Source organism: Palaemon carinicauda, chromosome 25 (assembly GCF_036898095.1).
Source record: "Palaemon carinicauda isolate YSFRI2023 chromosome 25, ASM3689809v2, whole genome shotgun sequence".
NCBI lineage: Eukaryota > Metazoa > Arthropoda > Malacostraca > Decapoda > Palaemonidae > Palaemon > Palaemon carinicauda.
The window spans coordinates 1,475,048-1,496,875 of NC_090749.1; the positions used below are offsets into that span (position 1 = coordinate 1,475,048).

At 43.6% G+C, this 21,828-nt stretch overlaps 1 protein-coding gene across 10 annotated transcripts in view; it reads left to right on the top strand.

The window, feature by feature from the left end:
- LOC137618632 (zinc finger protein 271-like) overlaps positions 1-7,126 on the top strand; it is a 163,872-nt gene extending 156,746 nt beyond the window's left edge. For all 10 annotated transcript variants that reach the window (XM_068348751.1, XM_068348750.1, XM_068348752.1 and 7 more), the window contains one exon: positions 4,331-7,126. In XM_068348751.1, coding sequence (XP_068204852.1) covers positions 4,551-6,596 — 2,046 coding nt within the window. In that variant the 5' untranslated portion in view covers positions 4,331-4,550 and the 3' untranslated portion in view covers positions 6,597-7,126. The remainder of the gene's footprint in view (positions 1-4,330) is intronic.
- Positions 7,127-21,828: the final 14,702 nt, after the last annotated feature.

The following is a 21,828-nucleotide window of genomic DNA, read 5'->3' on the forward strand; positions in this document are numbered from 1 at the left end:
CATAGGTCCCCAGATATATTCATGGTCATAGCCAAAACACATTTGACAACCCTAATCAAAGACTCTTATAGCTTTGTTGGGGCTAGAATGGCTTGCAGGGAGTTCGTGTTTGACTCGGCTGCGGTAAGACACGAACCCAGGAAGTTGATATCTTCCAATATCTGGGAGAAAGACCTCTTCCCGAATGAAGTGGTCAAGGAGATAGTCGACAAGGCCGCCATGCAGAATAAGAATCTTCTCCAGAAGTGGGGTATGTCGGCTTAAAGGAAGTCTTCCCCGGATGAGGGTCCCCAACCGAAACGGATAACAAAGAGGCCAAGGTTGCCCTCTCGCCCTGCTAGACAACAAGAGCAACTTCCCATGACCGCGGTGCCCCAGATGGTGGCAAAGCCCCAACCCACCTACCAGATGGTACCCCAGCAGGTGGTGACTCAGTCACCAGCCTTCACTCCCGCCTATGAGAGGCAGACCACTACCTTTCGCCCTCAAGGTAGAGGGTCAAATAGAGGTTCCTCTAGACATCCCTCGAGAGGAAGAGGGGGTAGGGGAGGACGCGTTCAAGGAGGCAAGCCCTCCGGAAACCAGAAGCAATGAGATGTTTCCGGTAGGAGGAAGAGTCCAACTATTCCGGGATCGTTGGACCTTCGATCCCTGGGCCCACAGCCTAATCAAGAACGGACTAGGTTGGAGCTGGAAGACTGCTCCACCATCTTTTCCTCAATTCATCCAACACTCCTCCCCCGTTCTGGAAGAATACACCCGAGAACTCGTGAGCAAACAGGTGATAAGGAGGGCAAAGTCCATCAAATTCCAAGGGAGGCTGTTTTGTGTTCCCAAGAAGGACTCAGACAAACTCAGAGTCATTCTGGATTTGTCGCCACTCAACAAGTTCATAGAAAATGACAAGTTCAAGATGCTGACCCTTCAACACATAGGGACCCTACTGCCCAAAAGGGCATACATAGTCTCCATAGACATGGCAGATGCCTATTGGCACATTCCGATCAATCGCCAACTCTCCTCCTACCTAGGATTCAGGCTGCAAAAAAGAAAGTACGCTTTCAGAGCCATGCTCTTCGGACTAAACATAGCCCCAAGGATCTCCACAAAGCTTGTAGAAACAGTCGTTCAACAACTACGCCTAGAAGGTGTCCAGGTGATGTCCTAACTGGACGATTGGCTGGTGTGGGCAGCATCCGTGACGAAATGCATGCAAGCATCCAAGAAAGTGATCCAGTTTTTGGAACATCTGGGATTCAAGATCAACACCAAAAAGTCTCGACTATCTCCAGCTCAGAAGTTTCAATGGCTAGGTATACATTGGAACTTATAGTCACATCGCCTCTCCAGTCCACATAAGACTGATTCTTGACAGCGAGGTGGTAATGAGATGCCTGAATCGTCAAGGCTCGAGATCACCTCAACTCAACCAGGTAATGTTGGCCATCTTCCGCTTAGCGGAAAAGAAGAGATGGCACTTATCAGCAGTTCACCTTCAAGGGTTCCGCAACGTGATGGCGGACGCTTATCCAGGCTAACGCCGATAGAGTCAGAATGGTCCCTAGACGCAAGATCATTCTCCTTCATCTTACATGAAGATCCCGGAACTGCAGATCGACATCTTCGCGACGAGCGACAACAAGAAACTTCCTCGGTATGTGGCCCCATACGAGGACCCTCTAGCGGAAGCAATGGACGCCATGTCCCTCGACTGGAACAGATGGACCAGGATTTATCTGTTCCCTCCATCCAACCTGCTGATGAAGGTCCTCAACAAGCTGAGAACTTTTCAAGGAACAGCAGCCCTAGTGGCTCCCAAGTGGCCCCGGAGCAACTGGTTCCCTCTTGTATTGGAATTGCAGCTGAGGCTGATTCCCCTGCCGGACCCAGTTTTGTCTCAAAAAGTACAGAAGTCGACTGTCTTCGCTTCATTACAGAAAATCCAAGACCTTCATCTCATGATTTTCTCTCCCTAGCAGTAAGATAGAGGTTTGGGATCTCGAAAGAAAGTATAGACTTCTTAAAGGAATATAAGTCTAAATCTACCAGAAGGCAATATGAGTCATCTTGGAAGAAGTGGGGCTCTTTTGTCAAGGCAAGAAAACCAAAAGAAATCTCGACAGATTTCTGTTTATCTTTCTTTATTCATCTTCATGAACAAGGTTTAGCAGCCAACACGATAACTACGTGTAAATCTGCCTTGACTAGACCTTGCTTTACGCTTTCCAAGTAGACTTTTCTAATGAAATTTTTAACAAGATCCCTAAGGCCTGTAGCACCTCCAAAGCCCATTTCATGGTCCTTAGATAAAGTACTACATTTTGCTTCGATATTGAACAACGAAAATTGCTCTCTGAAAGATTTGACTCAAAAAGTTATATTCTTGTTTGCTCTAGCCTCAGGGGCTAGAGTTAGTGAGATAGTGGCCCTTTCTCGGGAAGAGGGCCATATCCAGTTTACTGAAACTGGAGAACTGAATATCTTTCCTGACCCAACGTTTCTCGCCAAGAACGAGCTGCCCACCAAGAGCTGGGGTCCCTGGAGAATCTTCCCTCTGAAGGAAGATGTCTCGCTGTGTCCAGTGGAGTGTCTAAAGGTCTATCTTCGTAGAACTTCAGACTTCAGGGGAGGACAGCTCTTTAAAGGAGAAACATCGGGCTCAAACTTATCCCTGAAACAACTAAGGGCGAAGATCACCTACTTCATTTGCAGAGCGGATCCTGACAGTACACCCACAGGTCGTGATCTTAGGAAAATTGCTTCATTGTTAAATTTTTTCCAGCTCATGGATTTTGAGGGCCTTCGCTCGTTTTTTGGATGGAAGTCATCCAGGGTGTTTTTCAAGCACTACGCAAAGCAAGTGCAAGAAATAAAGAGATATGTGGTGGCAGCAGGTAGTGTACTAAAACCTGTCGCTTAGTTCTGCGAGGAACAGTGAATTATTTGGGACTATAATTCTGTGGGGTGTACATGTTGGCACATTATATTGCAACATGCTAAGTGAAATGTCTTCAAAATGACATTATGGTCTGTTCCAGTGTTTAAAGGTGAAGAAACATAGACTTAACACTAGTGTCGTGTGTTTTTACACAAGTGTAAATAGACAGATTTTCTCAGAAAAGTATTAGAAAATTATTAAATTTTCAATTGAGTGGCATGAACTTTTGTCTTCAGATGAAACAAGTATTTCTGATCTGGCGTGTATTTTCTATGGTTATAAATTCTATTCGCTTGCATTTCTTATGTTGTTATGAAATGTATGCTGAATTATTATTTATCGATTGACAATAAATGTCTAATTGTTTTTTTTCGTCTTATTTCCCCCCAAACATATATAAATAAAGTTATGTATGAGCATTACTTCTTATTCCTTACTATTCTGCATAATAACATTGAACAATGGTAGTAACTTTGTTCCTAAATGTAAACAAACCTTTTTCTGACCTTGTTTCGATACGGATATAAACTTGTCTGTTGTGGTATGCAGCTGGGCTGATATACCTTAGAGGCTACGATGGCTTATGTGAACCTGTGTTCATTTTTAAAATACAAACTTTCGCTAAAGGCATACAGTGAGACCTGTTGGTTGCTAGGATGGTCATATTTATTATGCAAACTTCTAGAACAGAGCACTCTATTTCACATGTATGTATTTTTTAGGGGGTTGAGTTATGTACTGCACTTATTTCATACACTCTCATACGCTGTAATGCTATTGCTCTTTTTTTCATCTTTCGCTCTCTCCCACAAATAGAAAAACCTATTTACGTTTGCCATTGCATGTTTCAAATTTTTTGAATTTTTGTGCCATGGTTGCCCTCAACCGTTTGTACATAGGCTCGTTATCTTGTTGAATAAAGGCACTTATACTAACCTTGCCCCTCTGGTAGTACCTGACAGCTACCTCGCGACCCTACCAACCCATTATTCTTATACTTGGTATTTGATTCTTGCTGACGTCCCGTGTAGGGGTTACGAATTTTCTTTATATGGGACGGTAATATTCATGTATGACCCAGGGCCTATCACTTTCTCTTATTAGAAAGAGATAGGGGGCGATAGTGGTCTTTCTTTGCTTCTCCACAGGTCAGGACTGGAACAGTTCCAGGGAAGTTACAGAACCTTCCAGATTTGGTTTCAAGGGGATTTCCAGCCATCTAGTCAGTGAGTCTCCTCAAATAAAGGACTCAGATTTTTATGGATCGGAAAAAATACAAATTACCTTGAAAATTTTGTTATTTTGATTTAGAAAATTGTCATTTTATTTCAGAAAACTCCAACATTTTCATCTTGCCCTTTTCCAATGATATTTGTTCTCTTATTATTTCAGAATTTTCATCTCAAGAGAAATAATCATCCACCTCTTGTTACAAGATTGTGTAAAATATCGAAGATATCTGCAAAAGATACAGGACTGGGAAAAAGTAAGAAGAAGAAGAGATACAGGAATGGGAAAAAAGAAGAAAGGTTTGTGTAGATTCATGCAGTAAGAATGGGAAGTTTAGTATTAAATTGATCTTTGGACACTCTTGGAGATCATATTGCAGAGGATGTCATCCAGTAATAGGGAGAGGATGAAAAACTCTGAATCATCAGAAATTTCAATAAAGAGCGAAATTGAAGATTCCTTTTCACGCTCTGCAGTCAAGTTGGAAAATGATGATTTTATGGACAGTGTTGGACTCTTTGATGATGACTCTCTTTTCATGGATCCAGACATGGAATTCAAAGCAGAGCCAGAATTTGAAGCAGAGCCAGAAATATTTGAGTCAACCGAAGGTGACATGAAATATTCTTTCGACTCTGATGTATCAGAGAGTGAGGAGGATTTACAAATCAGCAAAAGGGAAGTCAATAAAGAGGAGGAGGAGAAGAGTGTAAAGACAGGTGTGAAAGAGGAATGTGGCATACAGTTGGGATCCAGAAGGGAAGAGGACAAAGGAAAGGGAAGAGGAAGAGGGAAAGAAGGTTTACAGAATAAGGAGGAGCAGATCGAAAACAGTGGCTGTGAAAAACCTCTTTGCCAAGAAATTGATTCCAAAACTCACGCTGATGTTGGTATGAGAGAGAAGTCATTTGTGGATGGGAATTATGAAAAACAATTTATTGGAGTAGTTAAACCCCCCAACACTCACAAGCTAATTCACACTGGAGGCCAGTTCAGATGCAGAGAATGTGACAAACCATTTTCTAAGGAAGTTGATCTCAATGCACATTATGAAACTCACACTGGAAGGAGGTCATTCAATTGTAGTGAATGTGGCAAGGGGTTTTTTCGGAAAAAAGATCTCATAATACATTTAAGAACGCACACTGGGGAGACGCCATTTAAATGCAGTGTCTGTGACAAAGAATTTTCCCAAAGATATCATCTCACACGGCATCATAGAATTCACACTGGGGAGAAGCCATTCAAGTGCAGTGTCTGTGACAAAGCATTTTCTCAAAGAAATACTCTCACATTGCATCATAGAATTCACACTGGGGAGAAGCCATTCAAGTGCAGTGTCTGTGACAAAGCATTTTCTCAAAGAAATAATCTCACAGAGCATCATAGAATTCACACTGGGGAGAAGCCATTCAAGTGCAGTGTCTGTGACAAAGCATTTTCTCAAAGAAATAATCTCACAGAGCATCATAGAATTCACACTGGGGAGAAGCCATTTAAGTGCGGTGTCTGTGATAAAGCATTTTCTCTCAGAAGTCATCTCACACGGCATCATAGAATTCACACTGGGGAGAAGCCATTCAAGTGCAGTGTCTGTGACAAAGCATTTTCTCAAAGAAATAATCTCACAGAGCATCATAGAATTCACACTGGGGAGAAGCCATTCAAGTGCAGTGTCTGTGACAAAGCATTTTCTCAAAGAAATATTCTCACACGGCATCGTAGAATTCATACTGGGGAGAATCCATTTAAGTGCGGTGTCTGTGATAAAGCATTTTCTCAGAGAGCTAATCTCACAAAGCATCATAATATTCACACTGGGGAGAAGCCATATAAGTGCAGTTTCTGTGACAAAGCATTTTCTCTTAGAACTACTCTCGCACAGCATCATAAAATTCACACTGGGGAGAAGCCATTCAAGTGTAATTTTTGTAACAAAGCATTTCCTCAGAGACATCATCTTACACAGCAACATATAATTCATACTGGGGAGAAGCCATTCAAGTGCAATCTCTGTGACAAAGCATTTACTCGGAGACCTCATCTCACACAGCATCATAGAATTCACACTGGGAAGCGGGAGACGTTATTTAAATGCAGTGTCTGTGACAAAGCATTTTCTCAGAAAAACTACCTCTCAGAGCATCATAGAATTCATACTGGGGAGAAGCCATTTAAGTGCAATTTCTGTAACAAAGCATTTTCTCAGAGGCATTATCTTACACAGCATCATATGATTCATACTGGGGAGAAGCCATTTAAGTGCAGTTTTTGCGACAAAGCCTTTTCTCGGAGACATCATCTTACAGATCATGATAGAATTCATACTGGGGAGAAGCCATTTAATTGCAGTGTCTGTAATAAAGCTTTTAGCAGGAAAGCAAAAATGAAAAGGCATATGAAGATTTGTGCTGGAGACAATTTGTAAGGAATTGAGAAGTTGTGGTCTTTTGAAAAGTGGAGAATGCTGTTACAAATTTCCAAATTTGCTGGACTCTAGTTGTACTTTCTGTTGTTAGTTTAATTAACTGAAATTGAGTCCGCTCCCTTGAAAATGATTCTTTATGGGACATTTACAAACAAGTTGAATGGAATTTTGATCAAGCAAGAAAAACATGTTCGACTGAATGAGATCTTCCGTGTTTCCTTGGTGATGTTCAGTTAATTTGTGATGTTGTCATCTCTTGTTAACTAGTTATGCCCTTCCTTTGTTCTACAGTATACAGCAAAGCTGGTGATACCTGAATTCAGTGATTTTCGTTCGAAAGTCACTAACTGGCAACTGTCACATTCTTCTCATTTCTAATGAGACTAGGTTCCCAGGACGAAGCGTTTTGAAACTTTGCTAAATAAAAGATACAGTTCATTATGCATGATTTTAGAGAATTTATGCTGTTTTTATCAAAATTGTTAGATAATTATGGAAAAATTAACCCAATAATCTTTAATCATGATAGAAATAAAAAAAAATACTTAATGTAATGTGTCTGACTTTTTAGCCACCATAGTTATGTATTTAACGTAAAGAACATCGGAGATGTAGTTGTGGCGGGGTCTAACCGAACATCAACTGGCAGTCTCACGATGGCACTCTCACAAGCAATTCATTTGTCAAATGTGGTTAGAGCTACCTAACAGCTACCGAATAACTGTAACTCTAGTTAAGCGTATTTCACTAGATTCTTTATAAAAAATTGATTTAACCAAACTTCTTAACATCAACGAAACAACTGTTTATAGATGGCTAAATGATACAATGAAGGAGAAAAATTAAAAAGCCATCCTAGTAGGTGAGAGACCCCGCTGCTGCACAACCGCAGAAAAAGATGAAGACTTACAAAGCCAGTGGCATAGGCCTAGACTCCAGAGCCATCCTATCATCATCATCATCATCACCATTATTATTAGTTTGTTCCGTAACTGGGATACAAACCATACTATTTATTAGCGGTCTTACTTTCGACATAGCTGAAATGACGAGCCATTAAAGTTTAGTGAGGGTTAACTACCCACGCCGCTAGTTAGCGGTGGATAGGGGAGGGTAGTTTGCTATTGCTCCCACTCACACACCTGTGATTTAGCTCACTTTGCTTATGGCTCGGATGGTGAACGGACGTTGCCACTCTTCATCCTTCGCTTTGGACTGCCATTAATCTATTTTTGCTTTTTCTTATTCTAGTGTGTGTTTGTGAGTTGACTTTTGCAACCATGCGCACCAGCCCTGGACTCACCGGCCGGCCCTGTGGAACATTTACGTCGGCGGTGGAGACAGATCCCCACACCCTTTGTCCCACGTGCAGAGGTCAACGGTGTGATAGTGATGATAGGTGTAATGAGTGTAGGGACTGGTCTTCCTCCCAGTGGGAGATGTTTTGGCGATGGCGGAAGAAGTCTAAGGGGGATGTTTCTCCTTTGAAGGTTCATTCGAAGGGAGGAAAACCCAAGGCCTCTTTTGCCATCTCCTGACCCTCCTATGAAGCTCCTACTCGTTCGGTAAGAGACCGTCGAGTAGTAGCGTAGACCAATTTAATGTCAGCCAATCCTGGTCCATGAGAGATGGTGTTGCTTCCCCTAGCGAAGCGGCCCCATCTCTCCTCCCTGGGTTAGGCCTTGTCACTAACTCCTTTATTACAGGTTTGGTCGTCCTTGGAGCTCTCGGGTCCGCTCTCCAAGGACGCATTGCTGCAGATCATCCACAAGGGTGCTACTGTGCAGCAGTCATCGTCGCCGTCAGAGGTAGATCCTCTGGCCCTTGTCGACGTTGTGGTGTCAGAGATGTCACCTATGGTCTCATCCGACTCCTCTGCCCCTCCAGACTCTCCAGCGGTTACTGCCGACTTAGTTTCCTCCGTTCCTGAACATCTTTCGAGGGGGAAACTAAGTCCGTCTGTCTCTCCTGCGAGTATTTCTCCCCCTCGAGGGAGTTCACTCATAGAGACTCCTCTTCGGAGGACTGCTGCAGCGTATGGTCAGCTTGCTGATCCAACGGCCCCTAGAAGGCGTCTTCATCGAAAAGCTTGCCCTCCACTTCACCTTAGAGGTCTCCCTTCACCATCGTTGAAAAGGCGCCTCTTCGGCTCTTCTGCTTCGTTGTCGCAGCCTTAACCTGGAGAGGAGCCTCCGCTGCAGTCATCTTCTGGCCCTTAACCTTCAACCGTGCCTGGACCTGCTACTAGTCTCCGACTTCGGTCTTGGACCTCTCTGCAGATCGTTCGCGATCTCCATCGGTGGATGCTCGCCCTTCCAAAGGGCACATCCCAGTTCCTGACCTACCCTCCATCAGACCTGTCGACCTTCCATCACCATTCCTGTTCCCAGTAAAGCCTCTTGAGTTCCTACTGAAGTGAGCAGTTACGCGCCATCGCCCTTCAGCTTGCCAACCTCCTGCAGGACATCAGTGTTCACCAGCAGCTCGCCAACACCAGCCTGCTCGTTAACGCTCTACAACGCTTCTGTGCACCCCTTCACCTTATAGACGGCAGCTGCAACATGTGCCTACGCACCAGGGCTCTCCTGGCCGCCCATGCTCTATGTGCCAGTGCTCTCCTTCACGCCAGCACTCTCCTGCGCGCCCTGTGCCTACGCGCAAGCGCTGTACTGCTCACCAGCGCTCTCCTGCGCGCCAGCGCTCTCCTGCACGCCAGCGCTCACCTACGCGCCAGTGCTCACCTACGCGCCAGCACTCTCCTGTGCGCCAGTGCTCTCCTGCGCACCAGCGTGCTTCCGCGCGCTAGCACTCACCTGCACGTCAGCAAGCTCCTGAGTGCCAGCGCTCTTCTACGCACCTACGCGCGTGCAATCAATACTCGTGATGCAGCGCTCACCTGCGCGCCAGCACTCTCCTAAGCACCAGTGTTCTCCTGCGCGCAAGGTCTCTCCCGTGTGCATGCACCAGGACATGCGAGCCCAACACTTACCCGCACGCCACCACTCGTTCGCGTGCACAAGCCAACTCACCCATGCGCCAGCTCTCACCTGCGCGCCAACTTTCGCCCGTGCACGTGCGCGTTTGCCAACAGGCACGAACACAGAACTACACCCGGCCAGGTCATCATCGCCTCATTCTCCTTCCCGCAAACGCATTTCAGCGCGCCCATGGGGAAAAGGGGAACATGCTTCAGCTGAGGGGTTCAGGATCCATAATTGCCTTCTTCTAAGGCGGCCCATCTATTACGGTAACTCCTCGTAGGGACCCTTCGGTCCCTTTCCCTTCAGGGGATATGTCTTACAGTGCTTCGGTCATTCAGCAGCCATGGTTCAGTGCCCTAGTCAGAGCTGTAGCATAGGCCTTCAATCCTGCCCTGTCTGGCCGCTCGTCAGACCAGCTTATAGCTCTAGACTCTCGACACGGAACCCTGGCTTCCTCCACCCCATTGAAGAGGAAAAGAGGAGTTTCTGGCGCGGTCACATCCTCAAGGGTGAAACTGACTCCGATCAGGCCATCAAGGCTAGTCTCTCCGGTATCTCCCTAGGGATAATCTCCCACCTTTCCTTTACCAAGGGAGTCGCATGAGGAAAGGCCCTCCTCCATTCCACCGTCGGAGGAAACCTCCCTTCACGTTGAGATTTCCCCTCTGTCAGAGATCGGGAGGGGCAAAAGATCGAGGCCTTCGATGTTGGAGTCTTACCTCCTTCCTCGAAAGGAGTCCAAAGACTCCAAGACCCTGCCAAAGTCCTCTACCAGGACTACAAAGACGGAGACAGCCAGCCACTCGAGGGGTGTCCGCGACCCACCCCGGAGAGAGCTCTCGGGGATGGAAGATGGAGACTTCACTGCAAGTCCGACATCAGAAGGGGAGCAAAAAGAGTCAGAACATGCATTCTGGCAGGTCCTGACTCTTATTAGGGTCCTCAACGGGTTTTCCGACCCAGAGATACCCCCCTCGGGAGGGCAAAGACACGGTCTTAAATCGTGTCTTCGGCACCCAGAAATCCTCAAAGACCAGTGCAGCCCTGCCCTGGTCTCAGGGGTTGAAGGGTGCCAGGGTTAAGGGGACCGTCCGCCTTTTTTTTTCTAATGATCCAAATCACACAATTTCTATATATGTTTTAGACATATATAATACCTTCATCATATAAAAATTTCAAGTCATTTGATCAAAAACTTTTGGATTTATTAGCAAAAATCATGATTTAAAAAAAATATTTAGGTACATTTTTCCCCACTACTATAATACAAATTGTATTGAAACTTATACCACAAAAACTACTCTAACAACCGAACAATTCTGTCTGACAGACTTTCGATTTTCCTTTCTGTTTTTTTTTAATGAATTTTTATTTTTTTTCCTTGTCTAGACGGAAAATAATCGTGAAAAAAAATGTAAAAAAAAAATCCAAAATTTTGTCTGACAAAATTGTCGGATTTTTATTCTTCTTTTCAACGATATCTTTTTCTCTAATATCGAACAAAAAATAAGTGAGAAAAATGTACCTAAGTGGGAATAAGTATGTTTTTGAGTTATGAGCTCCCAAAGATTTGCAGCAAACTTTCGCTTCTTTTCTAAAAGAAATCAAAATAATATTATTATGATAACTTTTATTGTTTGTTCCTACATAAATGCACCCTAAAGGAGGTATTTGAACCCTCAGTTTACTATTCCTATGTTATGAGTTGCCAGCGATCTCTGATTGTTGCCAGTGTTTTAGTTAGCAGGTTTCAGCTTTATACTCTTATCCATGTTTCCCTCTTTCTTGGTTCTTTTTTCTTGTTATCCACTTACTTTTTGTTCTTTCTATCACCTTATGTAGCATTGGCATTGCTATAAAATTCCAGAGGACGTTGTAAAAGCACAATCAACATACGAACTTCAAGTAAATAAACACATGCATTATAATTTCTATATGTCTTTGGAAACTTTGCTGATGTTTTCGTAGCTGGTATTTTTCATTCACCTACCCTCTACCAATGCCTTTCATTTCTGCTAGAAGTACGAGATTTTGAAACATGAAAGAGAGAGAGAGAGAGAGAGAGAGAGAGAGAGAGAGAGAGAGAGAGAGAGAGAGAGAGAGAGAGAGAGAGAGAGAGATCATGAAAGCATTTGGCTGATATAGATGGCAGTTCAAATTGAGAGAAAGAGAGAGAGAGAGAGATCATGAAAGCATTTGGCTGATATAGATGGCAGTTCAAATTGAGAGAGAGAGAGAGAGAGAGAGAGAGAGAGAGAGAGAGAGAGAGAGAGTTGAACATTGTTATTATAGTATTTGTATAAATGGGAGTTTTAAATAATACGAGAGAGAGAGAGAGAGAGAGAGAGAGAGAGAGAGAGAGAGAGAGAGAGAGAGAGAGAGAGAGAGAGAGAGAGAGAGAGAGAGAGAGAGATAAAAGTATTTGTATAAATGGCAGTGGTAAATAATTCGAGAGAGAGAGAGAGAGAGAGAGAGAGAACTGCGCATCTGTCAAATTCAGTCATTCAGACGACGCCATAAGGATGACGTCATCATTTAACCCTGGATAGGTACGCTACTCGGACACCTCTTTAAGGGTATACTCAGTCGTGCGCGACCCCGACTCCAGGATAAATTTAGTTATGCATCAATCTGTATTGTTTGACTTGCTAAAAATACTTCAAAGAATGCTAAAAACTACTGAAAATATAAATGAAACCCATCTACAAAATAACTATTTATTGGAAATATATTAAAAATTTAAGCATACAAAAAAAAGACGACGTAAATATTAAAAAAAATAGAAATATACATATACACATAAATCCCTTTAGGGACACCTTCTTAGATGGCAAAGCAACAGCGTGTAATTGCTGGAAATGAGTTGGACCCATAGAAGTCAAGATCTGAAATGAGAAAAAAAGGGTAACTTTTTTTGGCCAAAAAAATTTGTCCAAATTTCATGAATTTTTTTGGGTACCCAAATGAAATAGGAAGAGGCTAATTTTTTTATAGAATAAACTCATATTATCCTAGAACAGAAATACATAATAAAATGTGCACTAAGATGTAATTTACTGTTATATCAGGGGCGAAATCTAAAGGTCATTTTTTGACGGCCTAGTTTCACAATGTAAATTTCTTATTAAAATCATTGTATCTCCTATAAAATATGATATTTATGCATTGAAATATACCAAAATATCACGAATTCTATACAGAACAAGAATATATAGAGATATGCCAACTTACCTTTCGGGTATGTCAACAAAATGGCCGCAGACCGCAACAACTCTTACAGCCCAATCTACCACTTGAAATGAAGAATGGGGTTGCAAGCTCCATATTATCATCAACATCTCTTTTTAACTCCATTAGAAGTGTGTTGATGACATCCATGCCGAGGGAATACTGCCTGCTGGCCATTATTGAAGATAAATTCAAAATAAATAGAAAAAAATCAAATTTACAAAAGATAAAAAAAAATCAGAAATTAGCATTTGAGGGAAAATGGACCTCATGGCAATATATGGCATCTAAGCCAAAACCAATGTCATGCAAGTGGTAGACACACCATCCACCCACACTTTCCAACTATAAAGAACCAAACAAGTATCAACGCTGTTCGACAATTTATAATTATGTAATAACTTTGCTGTTTGATCACTTATCCCTATAAAGGTATTTCAGGGTCGAGGTCGACCCCTGGGAGGGTAAAAAACAGAGAAGGAGGGAAGTTAGACGAAAATCAGTCCTAAAGCAGACAATGGCATGTAGACTAGTCACCCCTTGCAGGTCGATCACTTCCATATTCGAGACAGCTGATGATTTATTGGGAAAAAACAGGTTTTGAAAATGCTGTAGGGGTCGCGTACGACCCATCATACCTTTCCAGGGTTAAAGACCGCTATATCTTCAATTTTTGGAAAAATTATTGACTATTTGTTCTTTCTTTAACCTTAGGTAACATTGGCCTTGCTATAATGTTCCCGAGGGCGTTGTGGAAACACAATGTACATACGAACTTCAAGTAAACAAACGTATACATTATAACTTCTATACATCTTTGGAAACTTTGGCTTCTGTTATTGTAGGAGTAGATTTCGTTCATCTACACTCTACCAATGCCTTCCATTTCTGCCAGACGTACGATAGCTTGAAATATAAGTGAAAAATCGCTTTAGATATGCAAAATTAACACACAAAGACGATTTTGTCAAACTCAGGCATGCAGACGACACAGTAAGGATGACGTCATCTTTTAAGAACCTCTATATCTTCGTTATTTGTAAAAATAATTGGCAGAAACTTCTGGGGAGTATGTACGACATATTTACGCATACATAGAAGCAATAAAACAATTTTTGATTTCTGAAAGTTATGTCAATATCCCATGGCGGACGGTCCCCTTAAGATCGCCCAACAGCTCTCCGAGTTTGCCTCCTCCAACCATTCCGGCTTTACCAACAAGCTCCTCCCACCACCTATTGTACAACAGAGGAGGTACTTTGAGATCCTGGAGGAGCCCAGTCCAGCTCTTCCTCTTCACCACTCTCTAGATGACCTAAGGGGACCTCTCTTGAGAGACTCTCCAGCCGGCAGGTCTCTTTCTCGGCTGCCGAAGTCGTTAATCAGGAAAAAGTCACAAAGTATGCTATGCAGGCTACTTCGTGGCTTGATATCTGGTTAGGGACCTTGGGAATCCTGGTACGAACCAAGGATTTCTCCAAGGAACATACCAGGAAGGCAATGGAGACCTACCTTCTCTCAGGCACTAGCACAATCGAGTTTCTTGCCCACCAAGTTTCGAACTTGCTGGCAAACACCATCTAGAAACGTCGAGATGCGGTGTCTGAGAGATTCCACCATCAGGTCCCCAACATCGAGATAACTAGGCTAAGACATTCCTCTCTAGAGGGAGCCCACCTGTTTAAGCCAAAAGGACGTAGAACATGCTGCTGAGAGGTGGAGGAAATCTCATCAGGACTCCCTCCTCCATAGGGCTTTGACATCCAAGCCCTATAAACCTCAAACACCTCAGCATTCCTGTCCATCCAAGACCACAATGACGAAAACAACATCGAAGACAGTGGTGTCTAATAAGCCCTTGAAGTCCTCCAGGGGAGGGAAAAATCCCAGAGGGAGCAGCCAAGGCCACAAATGCTAGGATAGGCACTCCCCCTGCTTCTCCACTAGTGGGGGGATGCCTACAAAGTTGCTCGGACAGGTGGAAGCAACTCGGGGCTGATCCCAGGACAATAACATCTCTCCCTCCCATGACCAGGAATCCAGTGTCAATAGGCTCCTTTGCCATGGGATCAGCAAAGGGGCAGGCCCTTCAGGCAGAAGTCCAGACCCTGTTGAAGAAGGGTGCTCTCCAAGAGGTCCTCGATGGGTCCCCAGGCTTCTTCAGTCGACTCTTTCTTGTAAGAAAGTCGTCTGCAGGCTGGAGACCAGTCATCGACCTCTCAGCCCTGAACAAATATGACAAACAAACTCCGTTCAGCATGGAGACAGCAGACACGGTCAGACTAGTGGTAAGACCTCGGGACTTCATGTGTACACTGGACCTGAAGGACGCGTACTTCCAAATCCCAGTCCATCCGTCTTCAAGGAAGTACTTAAGATTCAGCCTAGACAACGGGAAGTACCAGTTCAAGGTGCTGTGCTTTGGTCTTTCCACAGCACCTCAAGTTTTCACCAGAGTGTTTGCCCTAGTGTTATCTTGAGCGCACAGGATTGGCATCCGTCTCCTCTTTTATCTGGACGACTGGTTAATCCTAGCACACTTGGTGCCAACCCTTCTTCAACACCGAGACAAACTTCTAAGACTTTGCCAAGATCTGGGGATCATGGTAAATCTCGGGAAGTCCCCCGTGCTTCCCACTCAAAGACTGGTATACTTAGGCATTATTATAGGCACCACTCTCCACAAAGCCTTCCCATCAGACGACAGGATAACAATGCTGAGAAAGGTCACAAGACCTTTTCTCAGACGAGAACTTCCAGCCCAAATGTGGTTACGTCTCCTCAGTCACCTTTCATCACTGGCCCATCTAGTTCCCTATGGTCGCCTCAGGATGAGATCCCCGGTGGCAACTCAAGTCCCGGTGGAATCAGACTCACGATTCCCTGGACATCCGGATCCCCATGGGATCAAGCAGAACTGATGGACCTCGAGTGGTGGGTGGCAGACGAGAATCTACGAAAGGGAGGCGATCTTCTCGTCCTCCCCCCGAATTTAATGCTGTTCTCAGACGCTTCAAAAAAAGGGTGGGGGGCCCACGTGCTGCACCACACGACCTCAGGCCTCTGGTCAGAGTCAGAGGAGTACCTCCACATAAATCTCCTAGAGATGAAGGCCTTCTTTCTGGCCTTTCAACGGTTCCAACAGTCCCTGGCAGGCCACCCAATGGTGGTGATGAGCGACAACACAACAGTAGTGTCCTACATCAACAAGCAAGAAGGTACTTTTTCGCAGCACCTATCCCATTTAGCATTAGAGATACTGAGATGGGCCGAGATCCACTTGATACTACTATCGGCACGCTTCATTCCAGGCAAAAGGAATGTGCTCGCTGACAACTTGAGCAGAGCATCTCAGATAGTGAGTACCGAGTGGTCTTTGGATCATCTAGTAGCCAACAAAGTCCTGCTTTTGTGGGTGGGGTTCTCCGACAGTGGACCTCTTCACAACAGCCCTGAACTTCAGGCTCCCTTTGTATTGTTCCCCAGTCCCAGACTCCAAGGCTCTCTGGCAAGATGCATTCCAACAACGGTTGGACAACATCGACGTTTACGCCTTTCCCTCATTCTGTCTGATGAGGAGGGTACTCAACAAGGCCAGAACATCGGTCAATCTTTCAATGATCCTCATAGCTCCGCTATGGCATCACGCAGAATGGTTTCCAGACCTTCTGCAACACCTGACGGAGCCCCCAAGTGAACTCCCTCCATGACACGATCTACTCAAACAACCACATGCTAACATATTCCACAAAGCCGTAGCTTCGCTACAATTTCACACCTGGAGACTATACAGCATCTCCTCTCTCAGTGAGGATTTTTGCAACAAGTTGCAATCGGGATGTCTGGACACCTGCAAAAGTCATCAGCAGCAGTCTACCAGGCAGTGGAAAGTCTTCTGTGGTTGGTGTCGTGGAAGGGGTATCTCTCCTCTCAATGCCACTATTCCAGCAATAGCGGAGTTCCTCGTGTATTTATGTGAAGAAATGTGCCTGTCAGTCTCGGCAGTTAAAGGCTATCGGTCAGCCTTAAGCCTCACCTTTAGACTGAAAGGAATGGACATTTCTTCATCACTAGAACTTTCCTTACTCATATGGAGTTATGAACTTACCGGTCCTCAGTCTGAAGTGAGACCTCCCCCATGGAACGTGGTTCAAGTTCTCAGGTCTCTTAAGAGACCTCCCTATGAATCATTATGCCAGGCAACAGATCGCCATCTGACTTGGAAGACGGTGTTCCTGCTAGCTTTGGCTTCGGCCAAACGAGTCAGTGAACTTCATAGTCTCTGATACGACATTGCCCATTCAAGGGGATGGGGAAAGGTAATGTTCAGCTTCTGAGTTTATTGCTAAGACTCAGAACCCGGGAGTAGCGAATCCACGATCCCACTCCTGGATTTTGAGTCTTCTTTCTGTAACAGATGCCCCAGACCATCTCTTACTCTGCCTAGTGAGGAGTTTGAGGCTGTACCTTAAGAGAACAGCCGCAGCCCGTCCTCGTGTGCCTGCACTATTCGTCAGCACAGTAAGGACCAAGAGGATGATCATCAAGAACACCATCTCAGCATGGATTCACAAGGTCATAGACCATGCATTGAATCCAGACCCTCCTCCTTCATGTCGCCCCAGAGCTCATGATGTCAGGGGCGTAGCTATGTCCCTGGCATTCAAGAAAAACTTCTCAGTGACGCAGGTTCTTCAGGCTGGGGTGTGGAAACGTCAGACCACATTCACATCCCACTACCCGCAAGACTCGATGCGTTCTCTATCGGTCCTGTGGTAGCTGCACAACAGCTGGTTTAAGACCTCAAGCTCCTTATTGAACAAGTAGCAGAAGGTTGAGGGCATTGTTACCCGGTTTTAGTCTGCGTGAATGAAAAGGTTTGACTGGCTCTTATTCTTTTCATCATTCTCCAATCTCTTGGGGAAAGCAGCATCCTTGGTTTTCTGCACAGCTCACCTCAAACCACTGCAGGTAAACCATGCTCCCTTGTGTACCTTGTATTAAAACTAATACTGTTGTGTCCCCATACCCTGACGAGGTGATATTGGGAAAGTCTTGGTTACAACAGTTCTTCCTTCTGAAAGACTCAGAATAACTTTACCTGGACAGTCATACTTCTATATATCTCAACACACAGCTTGCATAGGCTGCGGACCTTGCATAGCAAGGTTTTAGCGAGGTGCAGGGACTCCTTATTTTTGAGTACTGACATTCTCAGATAAGAAGCCCCCGGGTAAAGTCAAAAGCCAGATTAGCAGGAACGTCCACCTTTCCTAATGGGTGAGTCACCCCTAATAAATAGTATGGTTTGTATTCCAGTTACAGAACAAATAACAAATTTGTAGGTAATTTGTATTTTTCCTATCTATACAAAGCTTAGCTATTTATACAAACTTGCCTGCCAACCCTATCCCCCTTAAAGTCCTACCTCCTAGCAAAGTGAGCTAAATCACAGGTGTGTGAGTGGGAGTGGTAGCAACCTACCCTCCCCTATCCCCCGCTAACTAAACTAAACTAAACTTTAATGGCTCGTCATTTCAGCTACGCCAAATGTAATACCCATAATAAATGGCATAGGTTTGTATAGTTAGAAAAAATACAAATTATCTATGAATTTTTCTTATTATTTATTATTTATTGTTATTATTTATTATTATTGTTATTTTTATTATTTTTTAATATTATTGTAATTTAAGATACGTTGTTATTGCATTTCTTTAGAATCTGCACGTAACACGTGTGGCTGAGTATGCCTGACCTTATTATAGTCTTCCATTCGTAAAGTAAAAGTAAAATAAGAGAAAGGTAGAATTAATGGATTTTGATCAAAGTGAAAAAACTATTTTCGGGTGAGAGGGCCATGTCGTCCGGATGGAAGAGTTGCTAAAGGTAGACTTTTAAGGGATATTTGCTACAGTGATACTCCCCTAGAATTAAAACCAAAGGTCTCCAGGATTCCAACTTCTGGTACGAGTATCCAATAAAGGATATCGTATAATATCAGGGGACGTATTTTAGACACAACACATGGCAATCTTCACCCCAAATAGATTGAACACTTTGATGTAAGGGGTAAGAGTGGCAAAAAGGAAGGGGTACCATTCTAAGTACCCAGTGGATCCCTTCCCTACTACTACTGCGACGCCATTCCTATTCTTGCCATTAATCAGAGATGGACACAGATAAAGTAATTTTTGGAGGGATCAGCAAAAGGGTGGGTTCCATCAGGTCGCCATGGCCCTCTCACCCAAAAATAGATTTTCCACTTTGATCAAAATCCGTTTTTTAGGCTCAGGCTATGTTGTGCTGATGGAAGTATGGTAGAGAAATGTCTTGAAATTACTATTAGATGTGGGTTTGTGTATGTGCCTTCTACCTTGAATAGATTCTCTTTATCTGGTCTACTAGACCTATATCTAAAATCCAGAGATCTTTCACGCATACCAAACCTTGAGCCAGCTTAGTGCATCCTGGCCCCCAGCAGGGAAATATCGATGTAGACAATAAGGATTCAAGGTTTGTATTTCCCATCGGAACAAAAAGGGTAGAGCTTGAAACGTACCCTGTTAACTTACCTTAAATATCTAAGGTCATGATTATTCCTTTAGAAAATAATATTGTGACTTCAAGAACCTAAACACCATAAAGGGTTTTAGTAAAACTTCAACATACTTTATTAGCTTACAACTGAGGGAGCAGTAATAAGTCGCAACTAGATTATCAATGTAGTTACATCAAAGTATGTATCTGATCCAGCATACAACACATGGAAGATGTGATAACCAAATCTATCTGACGTAGTCAGGTGTTTGGAAATGCATAAGACACCGTAACGCAAACGTTCACTTGGCACTGGTGTATTGATCAGATATGCACCTACTCAGAACAGTGCATCAACCATAGTTGTGATCTGCACAAGTGAGTACGTATACCTCGCACCCGAAGCACTGTAAAGTCCCAAAGCAGTCCACTGTTTATCGCAGCATTAGACGGCAGGTTTAATCACACTACCAGCCGCCACCACAAAATGTTTTATCTCTTGTACTTGCTTCGCATAATGTTTGTAGAAGACCCTGGATGACTTCCACCCAGTGTACGAGCGGAGTCTCGCAAAGTCCATATGCTGAAAAAAGTTTAGCGAAGAAGCAACTTTCCTTGGATCGTGACCCGCAGGTGTACTGTCAAGATCTGCCCTGCGAATAAAGTAGGTGAGCTTCGCTCTCAGTTGTTTTAAAGATAGGTTTGATCCTGAGGTTTCGCCTCTGAAGAGCTGTACTCCCTTGAAGTTTAAATTTCTTCAAAGATAGACCTTAAGACACTCTACTGGGCACAGAGAGGCATCTTCCTTCAATGGGCAGATTCTCCAAGGACCCCACCTCTTGGTGGGTAGCTCATTCTTAGCAAGAAAGGAAGGATCGGGAAACAAATTCAGTTCTCCTGAGTCCAGGAACTGAATATGACCTTCGTTTCTAGATAAGGCCACTATTTCACTAATTCTAGCCCCTGAGGCTATTTCGAACAGAAAGATAACTTTCTGTGTCAAATCCTTTAGAGTACAGTTCTCATTATCCAGGTTTGAAGCATAGTGCAAGACTGTCCAAAGACCACGTGATGGGCTTTGGTAGGGCAGCAGGCTTGAGTCTAGCACATGCTTTTGGAATCTTATTAAAGATTTCACCTGAGAGGTCCACCTCGAAAGCATACTGAAGTGATCTAGCCAGGGCCGACTTACAAGAAGTAATTGTAGTAGAGGCCAGGCCTTGTTCGTGGAAGTTTATGAAGAATGCAAGACAGAAATCTATCGATATTTCTGTCGGTTTCCTTTCTTTCACAAAGGTCACCCATTTTTTCCATGACGATTCGTACTGTCTCCCAGTAGAAAATGACTTGTACTCTTTGATGAAGTCAACTTTATCTCTTGAGATTCTGAACCTTTTGCTCGCCGCTAAGGTGAGAAGATCATGAGATGTAGGTTGCTGGTTCTCGAGGATGAAGCGTACATAGTCGACTTCTGGACCGGTTGGGACAGCACTGGATTCGACAGTGGAAACAGCTTCAGATTCAACTCTAGGACTAGAGGAAACCAATTGCTCCTGAGCCACTTGGGAGCTACCACCGCTGTTGTCCCTCTGAAGGATCTAAGCTTGTCGAGAACTTTTAGCAGGAGATTGGTTGGTGGAAACAGGTAAATATAATTCCATCTGTTCCAGTCTAGAGACATGGTATCTATCGCTTCTGCTTGGGGGTCCAGGTAAGGGGCTACATAACGAGATAGGCGTCCAGGGACCATTCTGTCTCTATGGGCTTTCGCCTGAATAGAGCGTCCGCCGTCACATTGCGTATCCCTTGTAGATGAACTGCTGATAAGTGCCATCTCTTCTTCCTTGCCAGGTGGAAGATGGCTAACATCTCTCTGTACAGTGTGTATCCATTTACTGTGGTAAAAAATTACAGCTGTATTTGAAATAAACCAGATCTTGATTGAATTGGTGTTTCACTTAACTGTATACAATAATAATGGATGTAATTAAACACATAGCAAATTATTATCTCATGCATTGTTTGCATTCAAATCAGCTGATCAAATCTGCGTAGTCCGTCGTCAACCTATATTCACTTTCACGATATTATCCCACTGATATGACCATTCACTTTCACACAATTACTTCACTGATGTAACCTATCATGCATATTAGTATATCTTCACATTATTATTTTCCTTCACTTATTAATTATTATTATATCCTTAATCCTTTTACCAAATCCCTTTTGTACATTTACTTTGCTCTCCCACACACATCTACAACTTATCGTTCCTACTCTTTTGATTCTCATTATTTTTTGCGATTTTATTCATCTTCTCTTTTCTAGAATTCATTCGTCATTTTCATCTTATTAATCATTCTAAATGCCTTTCCTATCCCTCATTCCACGTATTTCCATTCCTATTTTTCGTTCCTTCTTCTCACATTTCAGAAATTCATTGATTTTGCTAATTTATTTGATTTAGTGTAGATTTGGCT